The sequence below is a fragment of the Pipistrellus hanaki genome (assembly GCF_964339955.1).
Source record: "Pipistrellus hanaki genome assembly, chromosome: 1".
NCBI classification, from domain to species: domain Eukaryota; kingdom Metazoa; phylum Chordata; class Mammalia; order Chiroptera; family Vespertilionidae; genus Pipistrellus; species Pipistrellus hanaki.
The window spans coordinates 19,845,644-19,867,220 of NC_140503.1; the positions used below are offsets into that span (position 1 = coordinate 19,845,644).

A 21,577-nucleotide genomic window follows, 5' to 3' on the forward strand; every position below is an offset into this window, starting at 1 on the left:
GGAACATATGCCAAGACAGATCATATCCTGGGTCATAAAATAAATCTCAACAAACTGAAAAAGGTTGGGCCCATTCAGAGGGTGTGATCTGACAATTGTGAAATCAAACTAGAAATCAATAACAGAAACAGAAAATCTCCAACTATTTGAAAACAAAATAATACATTTCTATATAATCCATGGGTCAAAGGAGAAAGTTTTAAGGGAAACAAAAATAAGTGAAATTGGATGAAAATGAAAGCAGAGCATATTAAATTTGTGGTTTTGTAGTTAAAGACATGTTGAAAGGGAAATATATAGCATTAAATGCTTATGCTAGAAGAGGAAAAGTCTTAAAATAATACTCTTAAGTTCTCACCTCAAGATTTTAGAAAAATTAAATTAAAAGAAATGCAAAGCACATAGAAGAAATAAGATAAGAAGTCAGTGAAATTAATAACAAAAAAATTAAATCAATGTGGAAAATAGTTGATTCTTTAAAAAATATCAATAAAATAGACAAATCTCTAGCAAGACAAAGTAAAAAAGAGAAAATGCAAATTACCAATGTCAGGTATGAAACAGGATATGACTATAGATGTTGTAAATATCAAAAGAATAATAAGAGAATACTACAAATAATGCTACACACATAATTTGACAATTAGATTAAGTGAACCCATTTCTCAGAAAACACTAATTAACACAACTCATCCAATAAAAATAGGTAATTTGAATAGATCTATATCATTTGAGGAAATTAAATTTGTAAGTTTAGAACTCCTCAAATGGAAATCTCCAGGCCCAAATAGTTTAATTGGAGAATTCCACCAAATGTTTAAGGAAGAACTAGCACCAATTCTATAGTAATCAAAACTATAGAATTGGCAGATGAATAGACACTTAGAACAATAGAACAGAATAATAACAAAACAAACAGAAGTAGACCTCCCACAAATATGCCCAACCATAATTCCCAATTGTTATGAAACCTAACATGTTCCAGCCTTCAAGGATTAGAACATGAATCACTATTCTGCCTACCGCGAATATATCTAAAGAAATAAACGTTTAAAAATAAGAGTAAGGAATTTGAGAATAAAGAACAACACAAAGACGGAAATAAAACAAATGAAACATATAGAAATGGGAAACAATAAAGTCTCAATGGAAGGATTAAACAGAAAATTAGATACATCTGGAGAGAAAAATACTAATAATATGAAAAATAGATTGAAACATTTTCCAGAATTTAGTTCAAAGAGACAAATACATGGGAAATATGAAAGTGATGTTAAAGAGGCATGGCAGATAGAGTGAGAAGATCTTTTTAAAAAGCCTAATTGGAGTCCCAAAAGAAGAGGAGAATGGGGAAGAATCAATATTTGAAGAGATTATTCCTTAGGATTTCCCAGAGTTGTTAACAGGCATCAGTACTCATATCCTGGATGTCCAACAAACACTAAGTATAATAACTTAAATTCATTCCAAATACATCACAGGAAAATGATGAAACATCAAAGAAAAAGAGAGTTTTAAAACAACCCAAGAGAAAAGACAGATCACTTAAAAAACAATAGCAACAAAACTCTCCCAAAAAACAAAAGAGCAATTGGGTGATGGCTCACTCATCAATAATAATAACAGAAACTAGAAGACTAATGGTATTATCTTAAACTAGAGACCCGGTGCACAAAATTCATGCATGGGAGGGGGATGCCTCAGCCTGGCCTGCACCCTCTCGAAATCCAGGACTCCTCGGGGAATGTCCGATTGTGGTATCAGGCCTAAATCGGTAGTTGGACATCCCTCTTGCAATCCGGGACTGCTGGCTCCTAACTGCTCGCCTGCCTGCATGCCTGCCTAACCCCTCTGCCTGCCTGCCTGATCACCCCTAACCACCTCTGGCAGTTTTATCTGGAGTAATGTCTAGAAGGTTCAGCTGTCTGGTCTAATTAGCATACTATGCTTTTATTATTATAGATATGCTAGCCTCAAATCTATACCCAATGAAAGTATCTTTTAAATCCTAAATATTAGTAATGCATAAATAAAGACTGAGTTTAGCCTAGCTGGCATGGCTCAGTGGTTGAGCACCGACCTATGAAGCAGGAGGTCATGGTTCCATTCCAAGTCAGGGCACATGCCCAGGTTGCGGGTTTGATCCCCAGTAGAAGGTGTGCAGGAGGCAGCTGGTCAACGATTCTCTCTCATCATTGATGTTTCTATATCTTTCTCTCTTTTCCTTCCTCTTTGAAATTATATATATATATATATATATATATATATATATATATATATATATATATATATATTCCTATTAATATTTTATGAAGTACCTACTATATGCTCGGTTCTCTGTATGAACCATCACAGTCTGATGAGGTAAGCATGGTAATTCCCATTTTATATATAGAAAACTGAGGCACAAAAAGGCTAAGAAACTTTTCCAGATCCTTCTGATCCCAGAGTCCATGCTTTTCACCCTACACAAAGGAGATGCATCTTAGATTGACAGTGGACTTTCCAGGATTCTTTTGTTTCAAAGCTGGATTCAGGATGGATATTTTGAACATGGGAGGCTACCTATTTGAGGAGAGGGAGTTTCACACTCCCAGGTTTCAAGAGTTTACCACTTCCACCCAACAAATGTGAGTAGGACTGTGCAAACAAGCGGTCAGAGCTTGGAAGGAAGCGTTTTCTATGTGGGATGATATCCATGTGATACCAGGGGAGTAGAGGGGGGTGGCTCTGAGTAGTACAGTCAAGTTTTATTCTTCCTCTCTTTTTCTCTCCTTTGCTTTGCCTTCTCATACCCACTTTGCATGTCTGATATTCTCTAGTTTGGACAGTCCTTCCATGATAGTTATTATATCATTTGTCTTGCATGGTTGTCATGGAAACTAAGTGAGCAAATATCCAGCAGAGCACCCCACAATGTGTGTACCCCATTGAGATTATCCTCTTCCTCTCTATCCTGTCCCATCCCCATTGGCAACATTTGATACCATGTTCTGCAACTGGCACTGAGAATCCAGTGACAAAATGGCAAAATGGAATGACCATCATGGTCATCATCCAGCCAGCATCTTCCAAGTTCCAAGTGGAAGGAATAAAATTAAGCAAAACAAACAAAAAAAACATAAGCCAACATGTAGCTTTTCTGCAGGAGTGGAGAAAAAGGAGGTGGTGTAAAAGAGGGGGAAAGAAGTGGAAGTCACCATTATTCTTAATCACATATGGCGCATTAGAATAATATGACTATTCTGTGGCATTCTAATTAGGCGTGATGAAGAGTAATGGGTGTGGTGAGAGAAAGCCTGGAACATATAGGTTCATATAATGTACTAGAGGCCCGATGCATGAAATTTGTGAACAGGAGTGGGGGTCCCCTCAGCCCCCCTACACCTTCTCCAATCTGGGACCCCTCAGGGAATGTCTGCCAGTTTCTGCCCAATTCTGGGGATTGGGTCATAACTGGAAGTCAGACATCCCTCTCACAATCCTGGACTGCTCACTCCTAATCGCTTACCTGCCTGCCTGCCTGCCTGGTCGCCCCTAGCTTCCTCCCTGTGACCTGATTGCCCCTCACTGACCCCTCTGCCAGCCAGGTTGCCCTCAACTGCCCACCATCACCAGCCTAGTTGCTCCTCAATGCCCCCCTGCCAGCCTAATTGCTCCCAACTGACCCCCTCTTCCAGCCTGGTCACTTCTTACTGCCCCCCCCAACCTGGTGGCCCCAACTGCCCCCCCCCTGCCAGCCCGGTTGCCTCTTATTGCGCCCCCTCCCTGGCCTGGTCGCCCCAACTGCCCCCCCCCCTCCCCCCCACTGGCCTGGTTGCCCCACACAGCCTGCTTGTTCAGTCATTTGGTTGTCCCTCACTAACCCCCCTGCCTGCCTGATCATAAGCAGTCATCTTGTGAGGCCATGAGGGTTCATTTGCATATTACCTCTTTATTATATAGGATTTACTTTCCCTCTGGCATGGAAGCATAGGACCCCATATCAGCACTCCAGGGCTTAGAGGCTAGAACAAGGTACAACCTGGGCCTGTTGGTGTCCAACCATAACTCCTGACAGGTGTGGTTGATAGGATTGGTATCTGGAGGACCAGGTTTTCCCAGTGTTTTAAAGAATAGATGGCCTTTGGCAGGTGAAGGGTGGGGAGAATCAAATGGACATTTTATGAGCTGTGAGTGGTATGGACTCTTATTGTGGAAAGCAATCTGGGAGTTGCTGAGGTTATGTGATCATCCTGCTCAGGCTGGGGAGCATCATTCAGGTTACAGGTGTACCTATGTCTTGGCACAGGCCTGAGGAACCACTTAGTATGAAATGCAAAGGAACATTGATGTATATGCCATGCTTACAGGGGAATCCCCAGTTGCTCAGGAAGCAGACAATGAAGCTCAACCAGGTCATTCCCTATTTCTCTATTAAAAGTCTCCCTAGCTGGGAGGCAGCTTCATTGATAAGTAGACCTGTGTCACCTACTTATCATCTACTTATCAGTCACTTTCTGATCCTGGATTCAAGATTTTAACAGGGCAGTGGTCAGCAAACTGTGGCTCACGAGCCACATGCGGCTCTTTGGCCCCTTTGAGTGTGGCTCTTCCACAAAATACCACAGCCTGGGTAAGTCTATTTTGAAGAAGTGGCATTAGAAGTTTAGGTTTAAAAAATTTAGCACTCAAAAGAAGTTTCAGTCATTATACTGTTGATATTTGGCTCTGTTAACTAATGAGTTTGCCGACCACTGTAACAGGGAATCATCAAGGCCATGAAGTGTAAGCACCAGGCATTAACCCTGAAGAAAAGGGGATTTTATTGGAGCAGCACAGGAGAGTTTGCAGAACTCAGGAGGAGATGGACAATCCAGCACAGGAAGGGCAGGACCCTAGGCAGCTGGGTTGTGGAACCACAGCAGATCCCTTCCGGAGCTGCCATCCTGTAAGTTAGTCTCAGAGTCTGATTGGCCAAACTCAGACCCTGGTCCCTCCCCTCATTGAGGAGGCCAATATAACTGAAGCCTCAGCAGGACCACACGGAAAGGGAAGAGAGAAGAGGAGGGCTGTTATCACAGAGAAAGGGATGGCAAGCTTGAGAGAACCAGCTGTCCACTCCTGAGTTGCCCAAGGAATAACAGAATGAGGAAATGGAATGGTAACAGAGTTCATGTATTCCACCCAAAAAGTTATGGATTAGGAAATCAAGACCCAGAAAGGTTAATTAACTTGCTTGGGGTCCCTAGCTCTTCTGTGGCAATGTGGGGTCCCCACTCTAGACAGGGCCCTTGAGGCTCAGGCAGGGCTTCTACCTCACAGCTATCCATGGGCAAAGATAGACAATGTGTGGCAGGTAAGTCTGTGGGACCTTCCCATCACCCCCCAGTAGGTGTGTTCCCATTTGTTTATTCTTAGAGCATCTTTACTTTAGTATTTTATGGAGCAGGATGAAGCTCCTAAAAGAGGGTTGGGGCAGGGGTGGGGGTGGGAGCCAACACCATCTGGCTGACCCCAGACATGCAAGGGACCTGAGGGCCACAGGAGACCTCTAGGAAGGGGACAGTGAGGAGGACAGCTGGCTCAGGTTGACTTTCCCTCCCCCTCACCAACCCCTGATACCCATTTCCCCTCAGTTTCAGAAGACCCCCCAGGGAAGATGGATTGGGCTGTTGACTCTGAGCAGAAGGGGACTGAGAGCGCATGCCTCTTCTGAGCGCAGGGCACGGCCTGGTGCCCCGTCTTGGAGTGTGCGGGCTTCATTGCTCTGACAGCATGAAGGATGCTTGGTTTTGTTCCCAGCACTGTTATCATTTATCATCCTCTTGTAGGAACTGGCACCCTCCTGTTCCCCCCTTCTTCTCACTCTTCCAACCTCCACCTCCTATCCAACCTGCCCCTCCTGTCTGTCCTCCTGCCACTGAGGGGAGCCCTTTTGTATTTACCCCAGATGAAGCTCTCCCATATTGGTTTCCAGCACCCCAAGAGACACCCCTATTGAATGACACATTTGCTGCGTGAGTCCTCAGCAGAGTAATGTGCTTGGGGCTTTGGATGGTAAAACATACGTAAGACAAGGCTCTGACTTCAAGGGCCTTGTATTCTAGCAAGGAAATAACTACAAAGTCCGAGGCAGCAAAAACACTTGCTCAGAGAGCAAGGTAGAAGCAGCTCACGTCTGGAAAGTCTGGGAAAGACGGCGCTGATGGTCTTTGAAAGAACAGAGCTGGTTAGGTGTCAGATGGTGGGAGACAGAAATCTTAGACAAATAGTGAGTGGTGAGGGAGACAATGAGAACATCAAATATCTAAGGGAGGGGGTGGGCGGGGAAGGCCAAGAACACTAAGAAAGAGATGAAGTCATAGCTGGAAGAGAAGCCATCATATTTAAGCTGGTTTGAAGATGTAAGAGGAAGAGCCAGTGGGATGGGAAGGTTGAAATAGAAGAGAGAGGAAATACTTGCAGGAAAAAGGCACAAAGGGGGCTGCTGAGGCAGTCAAGGCTGGGAAGGTCTGGCTGTGGAGGGAAATCAGACATCTAATTTCAAGAACAAAGGCAAGGAAGAAATGGGTGTGAGACTATGGGGGCGAACTTGGTGATAAAAGGAAACTGTGTTGGCTTCATCTTCTTAGTGAGTCGGGAGGTGAGGTCACCTGCTAAAGATTGGAATTGGCCTGGGACCTTACGAATACTGGAATATCCACCGAGGATAAAATAAAGGGATAAATTAAAATATAAAATAAAATTTCTGAGACATAAAAGAGCTGTCTAACATTAAGGCCCTGCTGAGATTCAGTTTCACCCAGGACCTTTGCTCATGTCAATCTCTCTATTCGCAGGGTTAGCATTTTCTCATCTTTAGAACTTGGCTTAAATGTCACTTCTTCAGGAAGGCTCTCCCCAGAAATCCCAGCTACAGTAGATTCCCTCCCCATCCCATGATTCCCGATCTCAGCTTTATTCCTCACTTCTAATTACTTTATTATTTGTTTCCTTTAAAAAAAAAATATCTGTCTAGCCTGGCCAGAGTGGTTCAGTGGTTGAGTGTTGACCTATGAACCAGGAGGTCACAGTTCAATTCCCAGTCAGGGCACATGCCCAGGTTGTGGGCTTGACACTGGGGCATTCAGGATACAGCCAATCAATGATTCTGTCCTATCATTAATGTTTCTCTTTAAAATATATATATTTTATTGATTTTTTACAGAGAGGAAGAGAGAGTTAGAAACATTGATGAGAGAGAAACATCAATCAGCTGCCTTCTGCACACCCCCTACTGGGTATGTGCCTGCAACCAAGGTACATGCCCTTGACCGGAATGGAACCCAGGACCCCTGAGTCCACAGGCCGACACTCTATCCACTGAGCCAAATCAGCCAAGGCTCATTAATGATTCTATCTCTCTCTCCCACTTCCTTCCTCTCTAAAATCAATAAAAATATATATTAAAAATACTAATAAATAAAATAAATCTGTCTAAACCAATTAATATGTAAGCTCCAAGGGACCGGCCTTTTTTATTTTTTTAATTTTTTTTCTTTATTTTTCTTTATTTATTTTTTAAATATATATTTTATTGATATTTTACAGAGAGGAAGGGAGAGAGATAGAGAGCTAGAAACGTCGATGAGAGAAACATCGACCAGCTGCCTCTTGCACACCCCCTACTGGGGATGTGCCCGCAACCAAGGTACATGCCCTTGACTGGAATCGAACCCGGGACCTTTCAGTCCGCAGACCGACCGACGCTCTACCACTAAGCCAAACCGGTTTCGGCTAATTTTTTTTTTTTCTTTAAAATAACAAATCTTTATTGTTGAGAGTATTACAGATGTCCCCCTTACCTCCCACCCCAAATTGCCTCCCTCTACCTAGTTCCCACTCCACCCCAGGCCTCTACCCTACTACTATCTGTGTCCATAGTAAGATCTTTGGTTAATCTCCTCCCCTTTCCCTTCTCCCCATCCTCTTCCCTCTGAGGAGAGGGAGTTTCATGTTTTCATGCCTCTGATTCTATTTTATTCACCAGTTTATTTTGTTCATTATATTGTTTTAATTTTGATTTTTAGATTCAATTGTTGATAAATATGTGTTTGTTGCCATTTTTTTGTTCATATTTTTAATCTCTTCTTCCTCCTCTTCCTATTTCTCTTCCCCTTCCGCTTCTTAAAGAATACCATGTAACATTTCATGTAATACTAGTTTGGTGCTGATTAACTCTTTCAGCTTTTTCTTTTTTTTGTGAAGCACTTTATCTGACCCTCAATTCTAAATGAGAGCTTTTCTGGGTAGAGTAATCTTGGTTGTAGGTTTACTTTTCATCACTTGAATATTTCTTGCCATTCCCTTTTAGTCTGCAAAGTTTCTGTTGAGAAATCAGGTGATAGTTGTATAGGCACTTTCTTGTAGACAACTAACTGCTTTTCTGTTGCTGCTTTTAAGATTCTCTCTTTGTCTTTAACCCTTGGCATTTTAATTATGATGTGTCTTGGTGTGGGCTCAATTCACAACAGAGTGATTAGATGTGTGTGTGTGTGTGGGGGGGGGTGGTGGTGGGGGAAGAATGGACTGCCCAGAGTATAGGGTTGCCAGATTTAGCAAATAGGATTACAGGACATCAGTTAACTTTGAATTTCAGATAAATAACAACCCCATACAATAGTTGGCACATGCTTATACTAATTATTCCTTGTTTATCTGAAATTCAAATTTAACTGGACATCTTGGATTTTATCTGGAAATCCTACCAGGATGTTAAGTTTTTGTCACTGAAGGTATACAGGCTGAGTGTGGAGCACCACCCTGAGGGCTATGGGATGGTGACTGACTGAGGTATCAGATGGAGGGCTTCAGTTTAAGAGCCCCACCCCTCCTCCAACCAGGCTTTTGTTGTTGTTGTTGTTGTTAATCCTCACCTGAGGATTTTTCTCATTGATTTTTAGAGAGTGGAAGGGAGAAGGAGATACAGAACAGAGAGAAACATCCATGTGAGAGAGACACATTGATTGGTTGCCTTCTGCACGCAACCCCAACTAGGGCCAAAGAACCTGCAACCAAGGTATGTGCCCTTGACTGGAATCGAACCTGGGACTTTTTAGTCCATGGGTCTATGCTCTATCCACTGAGCCAAACCAGGTATGGCTCAACCAAGCTTTCAATTTCCCATTTCCCTGGGGCAAGGGGCATCCTGCCTGCTCCCCAGGATTTAATTCACTGTCGAGAGCCAACAGCTGAGGTTCCTTGTTTAGAGCTCTGTCCCTCAGTGGCCTGCAGCGGCCCCATCCTGCAGCCCCATCCCAGAACAGCTAGCCTGGGGATAGGGATGGGCAAGGTAGGGGGTTTGTGCCAGGAGCTGAATTCATCCCTTCCTGGAGCAGATAGGGACCTAACAACCCAACCCCCCAGAGCTGGGCTTCCTCCCCCACCCCCTTATCAAGCCCCTCTCCTGGGTGGTGAGCTGTCACCACCCAAGCGCTGTTCCCTTGGCTTGCCATCACACACACACTCGATTAGGGGGATCCATGTGACTTACAGGGGCTGCTCTTCCCCAGGGTCGGCATTTGCATAGGGTGATGGATGCTGAGATGTCATCTAAACACATCTGCACTTTGCATTTTAAACAAAGCAATTTCCAGAGGAACCTGGGAGAGCTTTGTCTCCTTTCAGGAACATTTCCTCTGAGTCAAATCCTCTCTCCTTTTGGCACTCCTCCCCCACTCCCCCCACATCTGTCCCCATTCCTCTACTGGCCTCCAGCTCACTCCCCACCCCCATCCCACCGCCATGGTAGTAGTGACCCCAGTTCAACCAGGGCCAGGCAGGGGTCAGCCAGCCCCTTCCCCATGCTCACCCTGCAGGAGACTGTGACTGGAGGGGAAGGTTAGCCAGAACCTGCCCCCTATGAGACATGGTTTGAGGGACACAGAAAACCTGCTTCAAACATCCCTGGCCCCTCCCCCTTCCAAGATACAAGCCAGGGGTCCCCTAGATCCTCAGCTTTGGGAACATAGGAGTCTCCTAAGCTCTGACCTCTGATAATCAGAGAGCTGAGACCTTCCTCTTCATGAGTCTAAGAACCTGCCCCCAAGGGACCTCTAAGATGATAATAAAAATGTCACCATAATATTGGCTCATAATCTTAGGCTGATGTTTTTTTTTTTTCTCTCCAAAGACAAGTGGGAAGGAATGAAGAAGCAGTCCCTGGAATTTGGTTCCCAGTAGTGTGGTCTAAAGGCCAGTTGTGTTTTCCCAGCTCAGTTACTTGCAAGGGGCATGACTTTGGTTCAAGTCACTTCACCACCAAACTGGCCTAGCCAGCCCTCACTTAGTGGATAGAGCATAGTCCTGCAGGCTGAAGGATCCTGAGTCTGATTCTGGTCAAGGGCGTATGCCCGTGTTGCAGGCTCCATCCCTGGTAAGGGATGTGCAAGAAGCCAGTCAATGATTCTTTCTCATTATTAATGTTTCTATCTCCCTCACCCTTCCTCTCTGAAATCAATAAAAATCCTATATAATAAAAGGCTAATATGCAAATTGTTCCCTTGACCAGGAGTTCAACCAGGGGGCTGGGCTGGCCAGCCAACCACCTGTGGCCTCTCCCTCTGGCCGGCCCACCCGTTTAGACCAGATGGACCCCACCCATGCACGAATTTATACACCAGGCCGCTAGTAGATCACACATGCACGCGCGCGTGCGCGCGTGCACACACACACACACACACACACACACACACACACACACACAACAAAAAAAACACACACAACTGTCGTATCCCCTCCAGAGGCCCCATTGCAACAGTGCATGTCAACTGCACTCTCACACGCTGTTCATGTTCCCTCTTCCTCCTTTCAAGCTGAAAATGCTGTGAGCTGCCGGACTGGGCAACAAGCTGCCCTTGGCAGGGGTGAGGGCAGACGTCTGTGGCTGGGGTGGCGCCTGGGAGGCCATGTGGTTCTTGCAGTGGGAAGAGGACGGGAAAAGGAATGGGCATTGTTAAGTGCCTGCTATGTGTCTGGCCCTGCAGCTGGCTAGTCGATACTGTGGCATGGCAGATAAGAGACTTTAATTGAATTCCTACAGATGTGGACTTGAATCTGGGCTCTGTGACCTTAAACATGTTGATTAACCTTTCTAAGCTTTAGTCTTCCATAAAATGAAGGCAGTAGCATTTACATCAAACATACAGTGAGGAATGAATGGGACAATATGGGTAGAATGTCTAGGATATAGCCAGCAACCCACTGATAGATCCTGTTAGCATCTTTTCAGGATGAGGTCAGTGTCACGGTGCAGATGGGGAGGAAGGCGTCTGGCCCTTGGCCACACCGCCGGTGAGGCCAGAGCAGGGTTTCTGAGCCTCAGCCAGGCTGGATCCAAAGCTCAGGCCTCACCTTGGTAGCCGGTCCACAGAGGACTGAAAGCTTGACCTGCTGTGTTTAAATAGGAGAGGCAGATCTGACTAGGACCCTCCCCTGCTTAAAGCTCTGTCAGGGTTTCCCTCTTGTCCTAGGATAGGCATCTGACCAAGCCCTGTGCCATCTGGCCTCTCTGCTTTCCAGCCTCCTCGTCCTCCCCTCTGCCACCAACCGGGCAGATGGTCTTCTTCCAGCTTCTCGAGCAAGTCCAGAGCACATCAGCCTCGCTGTCTCTTCCTCTCTATTCTTCAGCATCTCTCTCTCTCTCTCCCTCTCCCCCTCTCCCTCTCTCTCTCTCCCTCTCCCCCCTCTGATATGCCACCCCCAGCCTCACCTGGCTTCTCCTCTCCTCCAGGTCCCAGCCTCCACCTGCTTCCTCGGGATGGTTTCCTTGTACAACCTTCCCACCCAAAGGCCAGACTGGTTCCCCTTCCACACTCCAGTAGGCTGCTGAAAGTCTCCTGTTTCAGATGCCCTCGTAAACTGCTATTTTCTCTGTTCAACTGGGAGCCACCACCATGGCCCCAAACTGGCCCTGTGCCAGGTGATGAGTCGGTCAGGGAAATGAGGACTGAGGCGCGAGAGCACACCCTGGGAAGGAAGGATCTGCTTTTCCGGGTGTTTTTTGAAATAAGACTCCACTGCCCGCCTAGGAAGCTGGAGGTGGTGCCTGGGAAGGTGATCCCTGGTCTGGCAAACTATATACGGTCCTTTTGCACAACAAAGTGTCAGGCCAGGTGAGGGACAGCTGTCTGGATTCCAGGTGGTGGCTGTTCTTTGGGGCAACATGAATTTGCAACAGAGGCAAAATGAAGTATCTGAGGTGGTGAGGTTTGCTCCACTCCCCCCACCCCACAGCCTTCGCTCGAGAAGGATTTGTTTACTGGACCAGCTTCTGACCTTGGCTTGTGTGGAAAGGTGGAAAGATGCGAAGAGGCTGAGCTGATCTAGACCAGTGGTCGCCAACCTTTTGGACTTCACGGACCACCAGTGGTCTGTGCACCGCCGGTTGGCAACCGCTGATCTAGATAACAAAAAGCTGGATCTGGGCACCCACAGAGGCTGAGTTGGGGGCATGAGGAGATGCCCGAGGGGTTTTCAGGGGCAGCTGCTGTGAGGGAGGAGAGGAGGTAAAGAAAGAGGTTTCTGGTGAAGTTTGGCTGCACATTAATAACCGAACGTCCCACTGCTGATGTTGACAATGCTCAGGGTAAAGACTTGGGTCACTTTGGTTTGGTGGTTTGCTGGGCTGTTTCTTTGGGGTGAGTGGCTGGGCATTGAACATGACCTTGGGCTCTTGCAGGGGCACGCACTGAGTGAGGGGCTTTGAACACGGGGAGAGAGTGCAAGTGCAATCAGGTGGCCTCACCGCTAGCACTGAAAGTCTACAAAGCAGTAGACCTGGCCCAGACCTCACCACTTACACCTCTGAGGTGGCCACTGAACATACTTGGCTGCCCAGAGAATGGAGGCTGAGCTGGTTCTCACGGCCTCTCCTGCCATCAGCCTGTGAGACCCGAGAGCTGTGCCGTCCAGGATACGGCGGCCCAAACATAAGGTGAAGAAATTTCCAATAGGCCGTTCCTTATTTATTAGATTCCAGATACACGGGGCCAGGACCGGAGAATCCTAGGGGGGTTGCATGTACAGGGGCGTCCTGGGGGTAACACATACAGAGGAAATACCACAGGTGCTGATGCGATGATGGATGCCATTTAAAAATATACACACATCTTAAGCCATTCCAGCCACATTAGCATTATTAGAAAATAAAATCATCTTTCCACATAGTGCTTTTCTTTGGTGCTGTCCCCTGGGCATGGGCCCCTCTGCTTGTCCCAGGTTTCTCACCGCTCCCCCCTCCCGACCTCTCCCACCTGCACAGGGGGGAAGGGAGAGTATGGAGGGGAGGGTGACCCTGGCGCAGGGCTGCGTGCAGATTCAGCTCCTTTGAGGCCTTGACATGGCCTCCCAGACCACACCCCTCTCTGGTTCTGAGACAACTGGTTTCCTGTATGCATAACCTGGGGTCACCATCCAGGGTCATGCGTAACAAGACCGGCCAGAGGCTTTAGAAAGGGTGGGGACACGGGGACCAAACAAAACCCAGCCGATACCGCCTTCTCCGTGGTTGGATTTTTCCACTTTATTTCTTGTTCACGTCATGACCTGAATCATGAGAATACAACTGAGAAGAGCTCGTTCCGCTTTACAGGGTTCCCAGGAACAGCAGGTTTGGGGTCAACTTGAATTCTGTCCTGTTTGGGGGAGGGGACTGGGTGTCCCTAAACTCTCCTCAAAGCACCATCCCCCCTAAGGCAGGGCCACCCCTTCCCAGGGAGGGCTCAGTCCCCACCTAGAAGCCGCCCCAAATGTGTTCTCTGAAAGCTTGTGGCTCCGTCATGTGCACGCAGGGCCGCCTCACTGAGCGGACTTCCGTTGCCCTAAGAGTTAAGAGCATCAGCAGCGACGCCTCATTGACACCAGGGCCACCACCCCACCCTGCTGGAAAGGGGTGAGGGAGCTGCCCGGGTACAGAACACTGCCCATGCCACGCCAGTTGTGGTGCCTTAGAGGCTTTTCCCAGGAGGGGGACTGGCAGCACGGTCCTCACGCTCGAGCAAGAAGTGATACCACACAGAGGCGGGAGCCCAGGTGAGGCGATGGAACCCTCTGCCCCACCTCCTCCAGCGCTGGGCACAGTGAGGGGCACGTTCTCGCACCGGGAGTTCTCCAGTTCAGACCTCAGGGCACGATGGCTGATGGTTGTTAGACCTGGGCTCTGGTCTCCGTTCCTTGATGCTGAGGAAGTGTCTGTGCGTCCATCCAGACCAGGGACAATGGGGACCCACACAGAGCTAGGGAGGGAGTGTAACCCAATGCTGACCGTCAAGTGGCCAGGGCCTTGGATTCCCCACAGCCACAGGGGAGGGGATGGGTGGAGCACGCGTCTCTGGTCTGAGTCCTTTGGAGCCCTTCACCTTTCCTACAGGAGGACGTCAGCCGGCCCTCCTGCCTGGGAAACGGGTCTGTGTGGGGAGACGGAGGGGAGCCAGCAGCTGCGGTTTGCCAGTTTGCTTTAGAAACACCACGAGGCTGAGGAAGAGGGCGCCTGGCTGCCTGGTGTCCTGGCGACAGGTGGGTGGGGTCTGCCTGCCTCTCCAGGTGCCCGGAGGTTGGGCTAGAATGGGTGTGGATTCCCCAGAAGTGTCCCGGGTGGTGTGGCTATGATGCCTGCGTCACAAGGCCTGGAAGGTCCATCCTCAGGCCCCTAAGCTGCCCTAGGCACCTGTCACACCCGACGGGGCGGTCAGAGCTGTCCTCCCCCAAGTGGGCTACCACAGACTTTCGCTACCACTCGGGGGACCAACTGTCCCTGTTTGCCCACACGGAGGATTTCCTGGGACACAGGACTTTCAGTGCTCAAACCAGGAACATCCAGGGCAAGCTGGGGTGCTTGGTCACCCCTCATAGCAGCGTGGGGGCTGGGTGGTTCCACATGAGAGCTGAGCCTCCCAGTGCACCACACCTGCTTAGTCAGAGGGCGGCTGGAGCCACCGCCACCCCATGGCACCTTCTCCCAGCCCTTCCCTTGGGAATGCAGGAGGGGTGACCTGAGGTCCGCTGCCCAGAACCAGGGTGATCAGAGGCTGGTGACCTCCACTGGGCTCCCCGTCTTCTGGTTTCCCCTCTTGTTTATCTGCTTTGGGGCTTTTCTGTGCTCAGCAAATGTTGGTTTTGGCCTCTCTATTCTGCCTGGATCCTACCAGGACTGCCAGCCTAGAATCGAGGTGCCTGCGGCCCCAGGACTGCCAGCCTGGAATTGGGGTGTCCAGGATCCCAGGAAAAAATTGGGGTGCCCAGAGCCCCAGGGCTGCCAGCCTAGAATCAGGGTGCCGAAGGTTCCAGGACTGCCAGCCTTGACTCGGGGTGCCCAGGTTCCCAGGATTGCCATTCTAGAAAGGGGGTGCCCTAGGATGGGGCCAGGGTGCTGCACAACCCCCACTTCCCACAGACAGCCTGTGTGGACTGCCCTGAAGGTTGACAGAGGGTAAAGGCAAGGAGAAAGGAGGAGCTCCTCTCTGAGCCAGCACTGTCCCAGCTGTGGCCCCCTGGCTGGCTGAAGCAGGGCTCGGTGAGCTCTGAGGGAGGGCAGGAGGCAGCAGGGGCTCCTGGGGGAGAAGAGGAGCGGCAGGTCCGGGGAGGCAGGACACTGAGGGCTGGAGCGCCAGGAAAATGCGTGAGTCTAGCTGCTGTTCTCTGGATGGTGAGTGCCTGCTGGGAGCTGGTGTGTGCGGAGCTGAGGGGGCGTGTGGAGGAAGGGCCCACTGGCCTGTGGAAGGCGTGGGGCCCCTTGAAGGATCTCTGAACTCCAGAGTGGGGAGGGCCCCCAGGACAAGCACCTGCCCTCGGAGAAAGGAACTGCTCCAGGTGGAACCCACGTGAGTGTGCCCGAGTCCTAGGTACCAGCACTGCCCACCAGGCCAGGGGTCGGTACAGGGGGAAGGGATGGGCCGGGAAACGTCTGAGCTGCCTCTGGGTGGTTGGTGGAGAGAGGGCCCTCCTGGGTGGTCTCCGGTCTCAGCACTGCCCATGGAGAAGGAAAAACATACCAAAGAAAAAGCCAGTTACAGATGAGCCCCACGCCCTGCCCTCCCATCCCCGCTCCCATCCCCAGCGTCCAGGACCCTGCACGCAGCTGGAGGCACGTAACCCCTCCTTCTGGGACTGCCCGTGGCCATGACATAGGCTTGCAGGTCGAGGCTGGTGGCTGAGGAGGTCTCTGCATCCGGCCGGCCGTTTGTCCACAGGCAGGAGTCCGTCTGGGTGCCGGGCCATCAGACCTTGGCCTCCAGCATCTCCAGGAAGAGTTTGTGCATTTGCACTTTGCCCTGCAGTTTGAGGCTGTAGAAGTGTTGTACAGCCTTGGCGGCCGTCTGCCGCAGCAGGGGCAGCGTCAGCAGCAGCTGGCCCGTCCTCCGCGGCTCCGCGTGGCGCTGGCTCAGCTCGTAGTCCTGCAGAGCCTCGTGCAGCAGATCCTGCAGCTTCTGGACCGCCTCCAGGTCCTCGATGTACATGGAATCTGTGGGCGCAAGGGAGAGGGTCAGGGGCCCTGGGTGGAGGGCACCGTCGTGGGCGATGGAGGCCACCACAGAAGCCTGCCACCACAGAAGCAGACTTTGGAGCCACCCAAGTCCTCATTTTAGGGAGAGGAAAACCAGGGCTCAGAGGCTGCCAGTCAGTCTGAGGTCACAGAGGCCAATGGCAGAGCGAGGGTTGGACCCAGCGAGAGATCCTATCTATGGAGGACATTTTGAGAGACAGAAGCAGAGACCCCAAAGGGCATGACTGTGAACAAACCTGTAATTGCCCTGAGGAGCCGGGTGGACTGTGGAGCCAGACTGGTGGTGGTGGCACCCTGTGTCCCTCACTTGCTACCTGTGTGACTCTAGGCAAGTTATTTAACTTCTTGGTGCCCCATTTTCTTCATTTGTGAAATGAGATAACAGCCATACTTACCTGTCAATACAGGTCAAGGGCTTAAAACAGTACAAAGTAAGTGCCCAGCTAGTGATATCACCACCACCACCATCACCATCACAATCATACCCATCATCATCATCCTCCTCCTCACCACCATCACATCACCACCACCACAATCGCCATCATCATACCATCATCACACCCATCATCACCCTCACCACCATTACAATCACCACCACCACCACCACCACCATCATCATTGCTACCATCACACCCACCATCATCATCACCCTCACCACCATTACAACCACAGCCACCACCACCATCATCACCACCATCATCACACCCACCACCATCACTACCATTACAACCACAACCACCACCACCACCATTATCGCTACCATCCCACCATCATCACCATTATCATCGCATCGACCATCATCATCATCATAACCACTGCCATCATCACCACCACTACCATCATACCATCACCACTATTACCACTACCACCATCACCATCATTATCGCTACCATCACACCATCATCACAACCACAACCAACATCATCACCATCGGCATCACCATTGTCATAACCACTGCCATTATCACCACCACTACCATCATACCATCACCACTATTATCACTACCACCAGCACCATCACTTTACTGTTGCTGCTTCTGATGCCAGACACCAGCTCAAGCCTTCAGTGCAATAGGTAACCTTGTAAAATGCTGATCACAGAACACAGACACAGGTGAAGAGGCTAAGCTCTGGCGGGGTGCCCCGTGGTAGGGAACATGGCGGGTACTGAGACACATGGCTGGACACATGAGGCACAGTGATGCAGGTAGCTGTTGGAAGGGGCCTTTCCAATCTAAAACCCTGGGGAGTGTTTCGGTCTCATGCCATGAATTGGGGGTTCAAACAAAATTTACTCAAATCTCAGCGGAGCAGGAGGTGCCTGATGATAGCTGGGCAACAGTCAGGTCTGAGCTGAAGCAAAGGACATCTCCTGGAAACCATTCCCTGATGCCAGAGAAAATAACAGCCTTCTTCTGACTAATGTTCCTTAAAGACTCTGAGCCGCCACCCTGAACTGCATCGCCCAGGGCCTGCCAAAGCTGGGAGGGGAAGGGAGCATGTGGATCAGGGAGCTTAAAGCTGAGTGGGTATCCAGGAAGACTGGGCAAGTTTCCTGAGCTACTCAAAGGAGCGGGGCAATTCCCTTGCATGTTGGGTTGGTGTAGATACCAGACTGCCAAGGGCAGCTGCACCAGCCAGCTGACACCAGTGACCACCCCCCTAACCTTCTGGGTCTACACGCAGCCTGTGCCTTCAAGGGTCCTGCCTCTTTCTCTTGGGAGGATGGGAGTAGGATGAGCTAGACAAGACTCCGGAATCTTAAGATGCTGCGTGGCTTTGGCCAAGTCACTTAGACTCTCTGAGACTGTGTCCTAGTATATAAAATGGAGCACCTAAGAGTGCACACCTCACAGAGTGGTGCTGAGGGTTAAATGAAATAGCTTGTTACCAGGTACTTAATAAACACCTAGTACATGATACTACTTTCATTATTAGAGGCCTGGTGCACAAGGTTTGTGCTCTGGGGAGGTGGAGGAGGTGGGCAAGGAATTCCTCAGCCCGGCCTGCACTCTTGCAGTCCAGGAGACCTTGAGGGATGTCCAACAAATGGCTCCCCCTCCTAAGGGGGAGCGAGCCTGTCATCAGTCGGACATCCTGAGTGCTCCTGCAGAGGCGGGAGAGGCTCCTGCCACCACCGCGGTGCTCGCTAGCCATGAGCCTGGTTTCGGGCTGAGCAGAGCTCTCCCTGTGGGAACACACTGACCACCAGGGGGCAGCTCCTGCATTGAGCATCTGCCCCCTGGTGGTCAGTGTGCTTCATAGCGACTGGTCATTCCACCGTTCAGTGGATTTATATATTAGCCTTTTACTATAGGATGGTGAAGACTCTAACAGGATGAGTGCCCTAGCAGAGCTGGGATGTCACTGGCCCCATACACAAGGTCCCTCCACACTTTCTGCTCCTGATACCAAGGCGGTGAGGACTCCTTTGCCGGTTACAGAGGCAGCAGGGCTCCCTTCCTCCTCTCCCAGCTGTTTACAGAGTGTGCACCTCAGATGCGCTAGGCCCTGTAGGCTGGGACCTGGCCCTCCAGACTCCCTGCCTCTGCCAGCTTCCCCTCCCCACCCCCGCCTCCCCAAGGAGGCCAAAATTGGCAGCTGCCTTCGACCAAAAATGAAATAAAATAACATTGCAGGATTAATTTCTTTGCAATCCATCAGCACGTCTGTATCGATGGCATTGATAAACTTAATTACAAAATCAATGGCGATGATTTCTTTCCTGCTGTCAGGGAGGCTTGCAGAGGCTGGGACACGGGGTGAACGTCGGCCAGCAGGCTCCCGAGAGACCCTGGTTTGGGGCTCAGCCTGTCTCTGATGTGCTTCGCCCTGTCTAGTGTCAGCCCCCTGAGCCACTGAGAGGCCCTGTCCCATCCACTCTACCTGAGCAGTGGCTCCCTCAGTGGCCCATGCGGCTGCCACCAGGCTGACCCCCCGTCCCCGTCTCTCCTCCAGCTAACACGCTCTGTCAGCCTGGGTGACTTGCCTACCTCACTGCTGGGGACAGGCCACTTCCTCTTCCCTTCTATCTTTCACGGCTCCCAATCCTTTCACAGCTAGGAGCCTCTGTGACCCCAAACTGTTTTTCTAGCCTAACCCCCCAAATGGCCTGTTCTTTCCCCGTCTCTGCCTGCAGCTGATTGCTTCACTGTGCAGCCAGGGCCTTGGGCATCACCAACGCCTTCTCTTCCACCTTAGGCTTCCTGTCCCGGCACAGAAGCAGCAGGATAGCCCCATAGATGCCACTGGGACAAGAAGTCCAGGCTCCTGGAACTTCGTCTCACATGACCCGTGTGTATTTAGGCAAAGCTTGGTGCTCATGGCACCAAACCTCAGGTGGTATGTGCATATCCGTGTGAGTGTGTGCATGTATATACTTGTGTGTATGTGTGCATGTGTGAATATCTATAAGCGTGTGTGCATGTCTGTAAGCGTGTGTGCATGTCTGTATGTGTTGAGATCAAAGCGAGAGCCGCTGGTCGGGCTAAAGAGCCTCCTGACAGTTCTAGCAGCGTGTGTGGAGGGGGGGGAGAGGGGGGGGCGGAGGGAATGAAGGTGACAGTTGAGTGGCCTCCCCGCTTTTCTCTCTCTCATCCCAACTGGGATAAACTTGAGCTCAGGTCTGTTGTGAAGTGATCAGGAGACTCCAAAATCGCCCTCCAAGGCCTGCCAGCCTGGCTGTCTCCCTGTGGTGGCCCTGTGCCCTCTGATTTCACTGTGTCCCCTCCCTTCCTGTGCCCATCCACAGTGCTGCCTAAGGTGCTGCGCTGAGCAGGTGGGCACAGGGGGTGGTGACGCTACTCTGTAGGACATGTAAGGATGGAGATCTGTCCCTATACAATGCAGAGTGAAGACCCCGGTGGCAACTGTGGACTTTTGTTAATAATAACATACCAACATTGGCTCATTCATGGTAACAAGTTAGCACACCAATGCACGATGTTCCTAGTAGGGGGAACTATACAGGGGTGTATGGTACTTACAAACCACCTGCTTATCCTGTCAATCTAAAGTCACTAAAAAACCCCAACAGCACTGGCATTCTCCTACAAAACACATACTACAAAAGGGGACTCAAAGCATAAACGATCTCTATAGAAGCATGCAAATTTTAAATTATTATTTTGTATTGGTTTACTAATAAAAGGGATTTGAACTAAAATAAAAAAACCAAAAGCTTCCCTTTTTTGGATTAGGTCAGGTTCCCTGGAAGCAGGGGCTGCGACAGGAGTTCAGACGCATGGGGTTCATAGAGGGCATGTTTTCAGGAGAAAGGAAGAGAGGGCAGGGGGATGGGGCAGGGCAGGAGCCTGCAAGGTAAGGACGTGGCCTAGGCTTAGCCTGACCCCACCCTGCCAGGAGTTCAGCCTTTGGTTCCCCCGTGTGGGCCCACCATTGGCTGAAGGTGCCAAGGGGTGGGTAGGGTAGGTACCCCTCCTGGCAAGGCAGGTGCGGGTGAATCTCTGGCGAAGGGGGGGGACTGTGAGCATCAACTACAAAATTCAGCAGCTGGGCCTGCATGCAGGGACCCAGGGAAGGGGGTCAGATGGGGCATCAGCAGTGTCCCCTGTGTTCTTTGTGGAGCCATCTGTGAGGGGTCCCACGGATCCCGTTAGCCTGGGACCGAGGCTTCCTGGATGTGGGGCTTGCAGGAAAAGCACAACAATAGCAAGCAAACCCGTAGGTTGCCCTGTTTGTACTGTCTCCACCTGAGCCAGCTCTCCCTCTCCCATATGCTGATAACGCTCTGTGTCCTCTAATATTAATAATAATGATAATAATTAATATTTATTGAACATTTCCTCCAGGTCAGGCACTGGCTAAGTGCTTTATCTCCCGTCGATCATTTCATACACAAGTGCTTGGAGGAGGTACTGGGATATCCCCGACACACAAGGACGGAGCTAGGAAGACTGCCAACGTGTCCAAGGTCACACTGCTACCAAGGAGCAGAGCTGGAATTTGAACTTGGGTCCATGTGACCCAGACTTGAGCAGGTAATTCAACACGCCGTCCAGCAGCAGAACAACACATGCGCGTGCTGACAGTCTTT

At 49.9% G+C, this 21,577-nt stretch overlaps 1 protein-coding gene across 1 annotated transcript in view; it reads right to left on the reverse strand.

Moving 5' to 3' along the window:
• Positions 1–12,967: 12,967 nt before the first annotated feature.
• Positions 12,968–21,577, reverse strand: part of ESRRB (estrogen related receptor beta) — a 103,071-nt gene continuing 94,461 nt past the window's right edge. Inside the window, exon 7 of the mRNA XM_084891078.1 lies at positions 12,968–16,480. Within this exon, the coding sequence (XP_084747204.1) occupies positions 16,236–16,480 (245 nt within the window). The 3' untranslated portion in view covers positions 12,968–16,235. The remainder of the gene's footprint in view (positions 16,481–21,577) is intronic.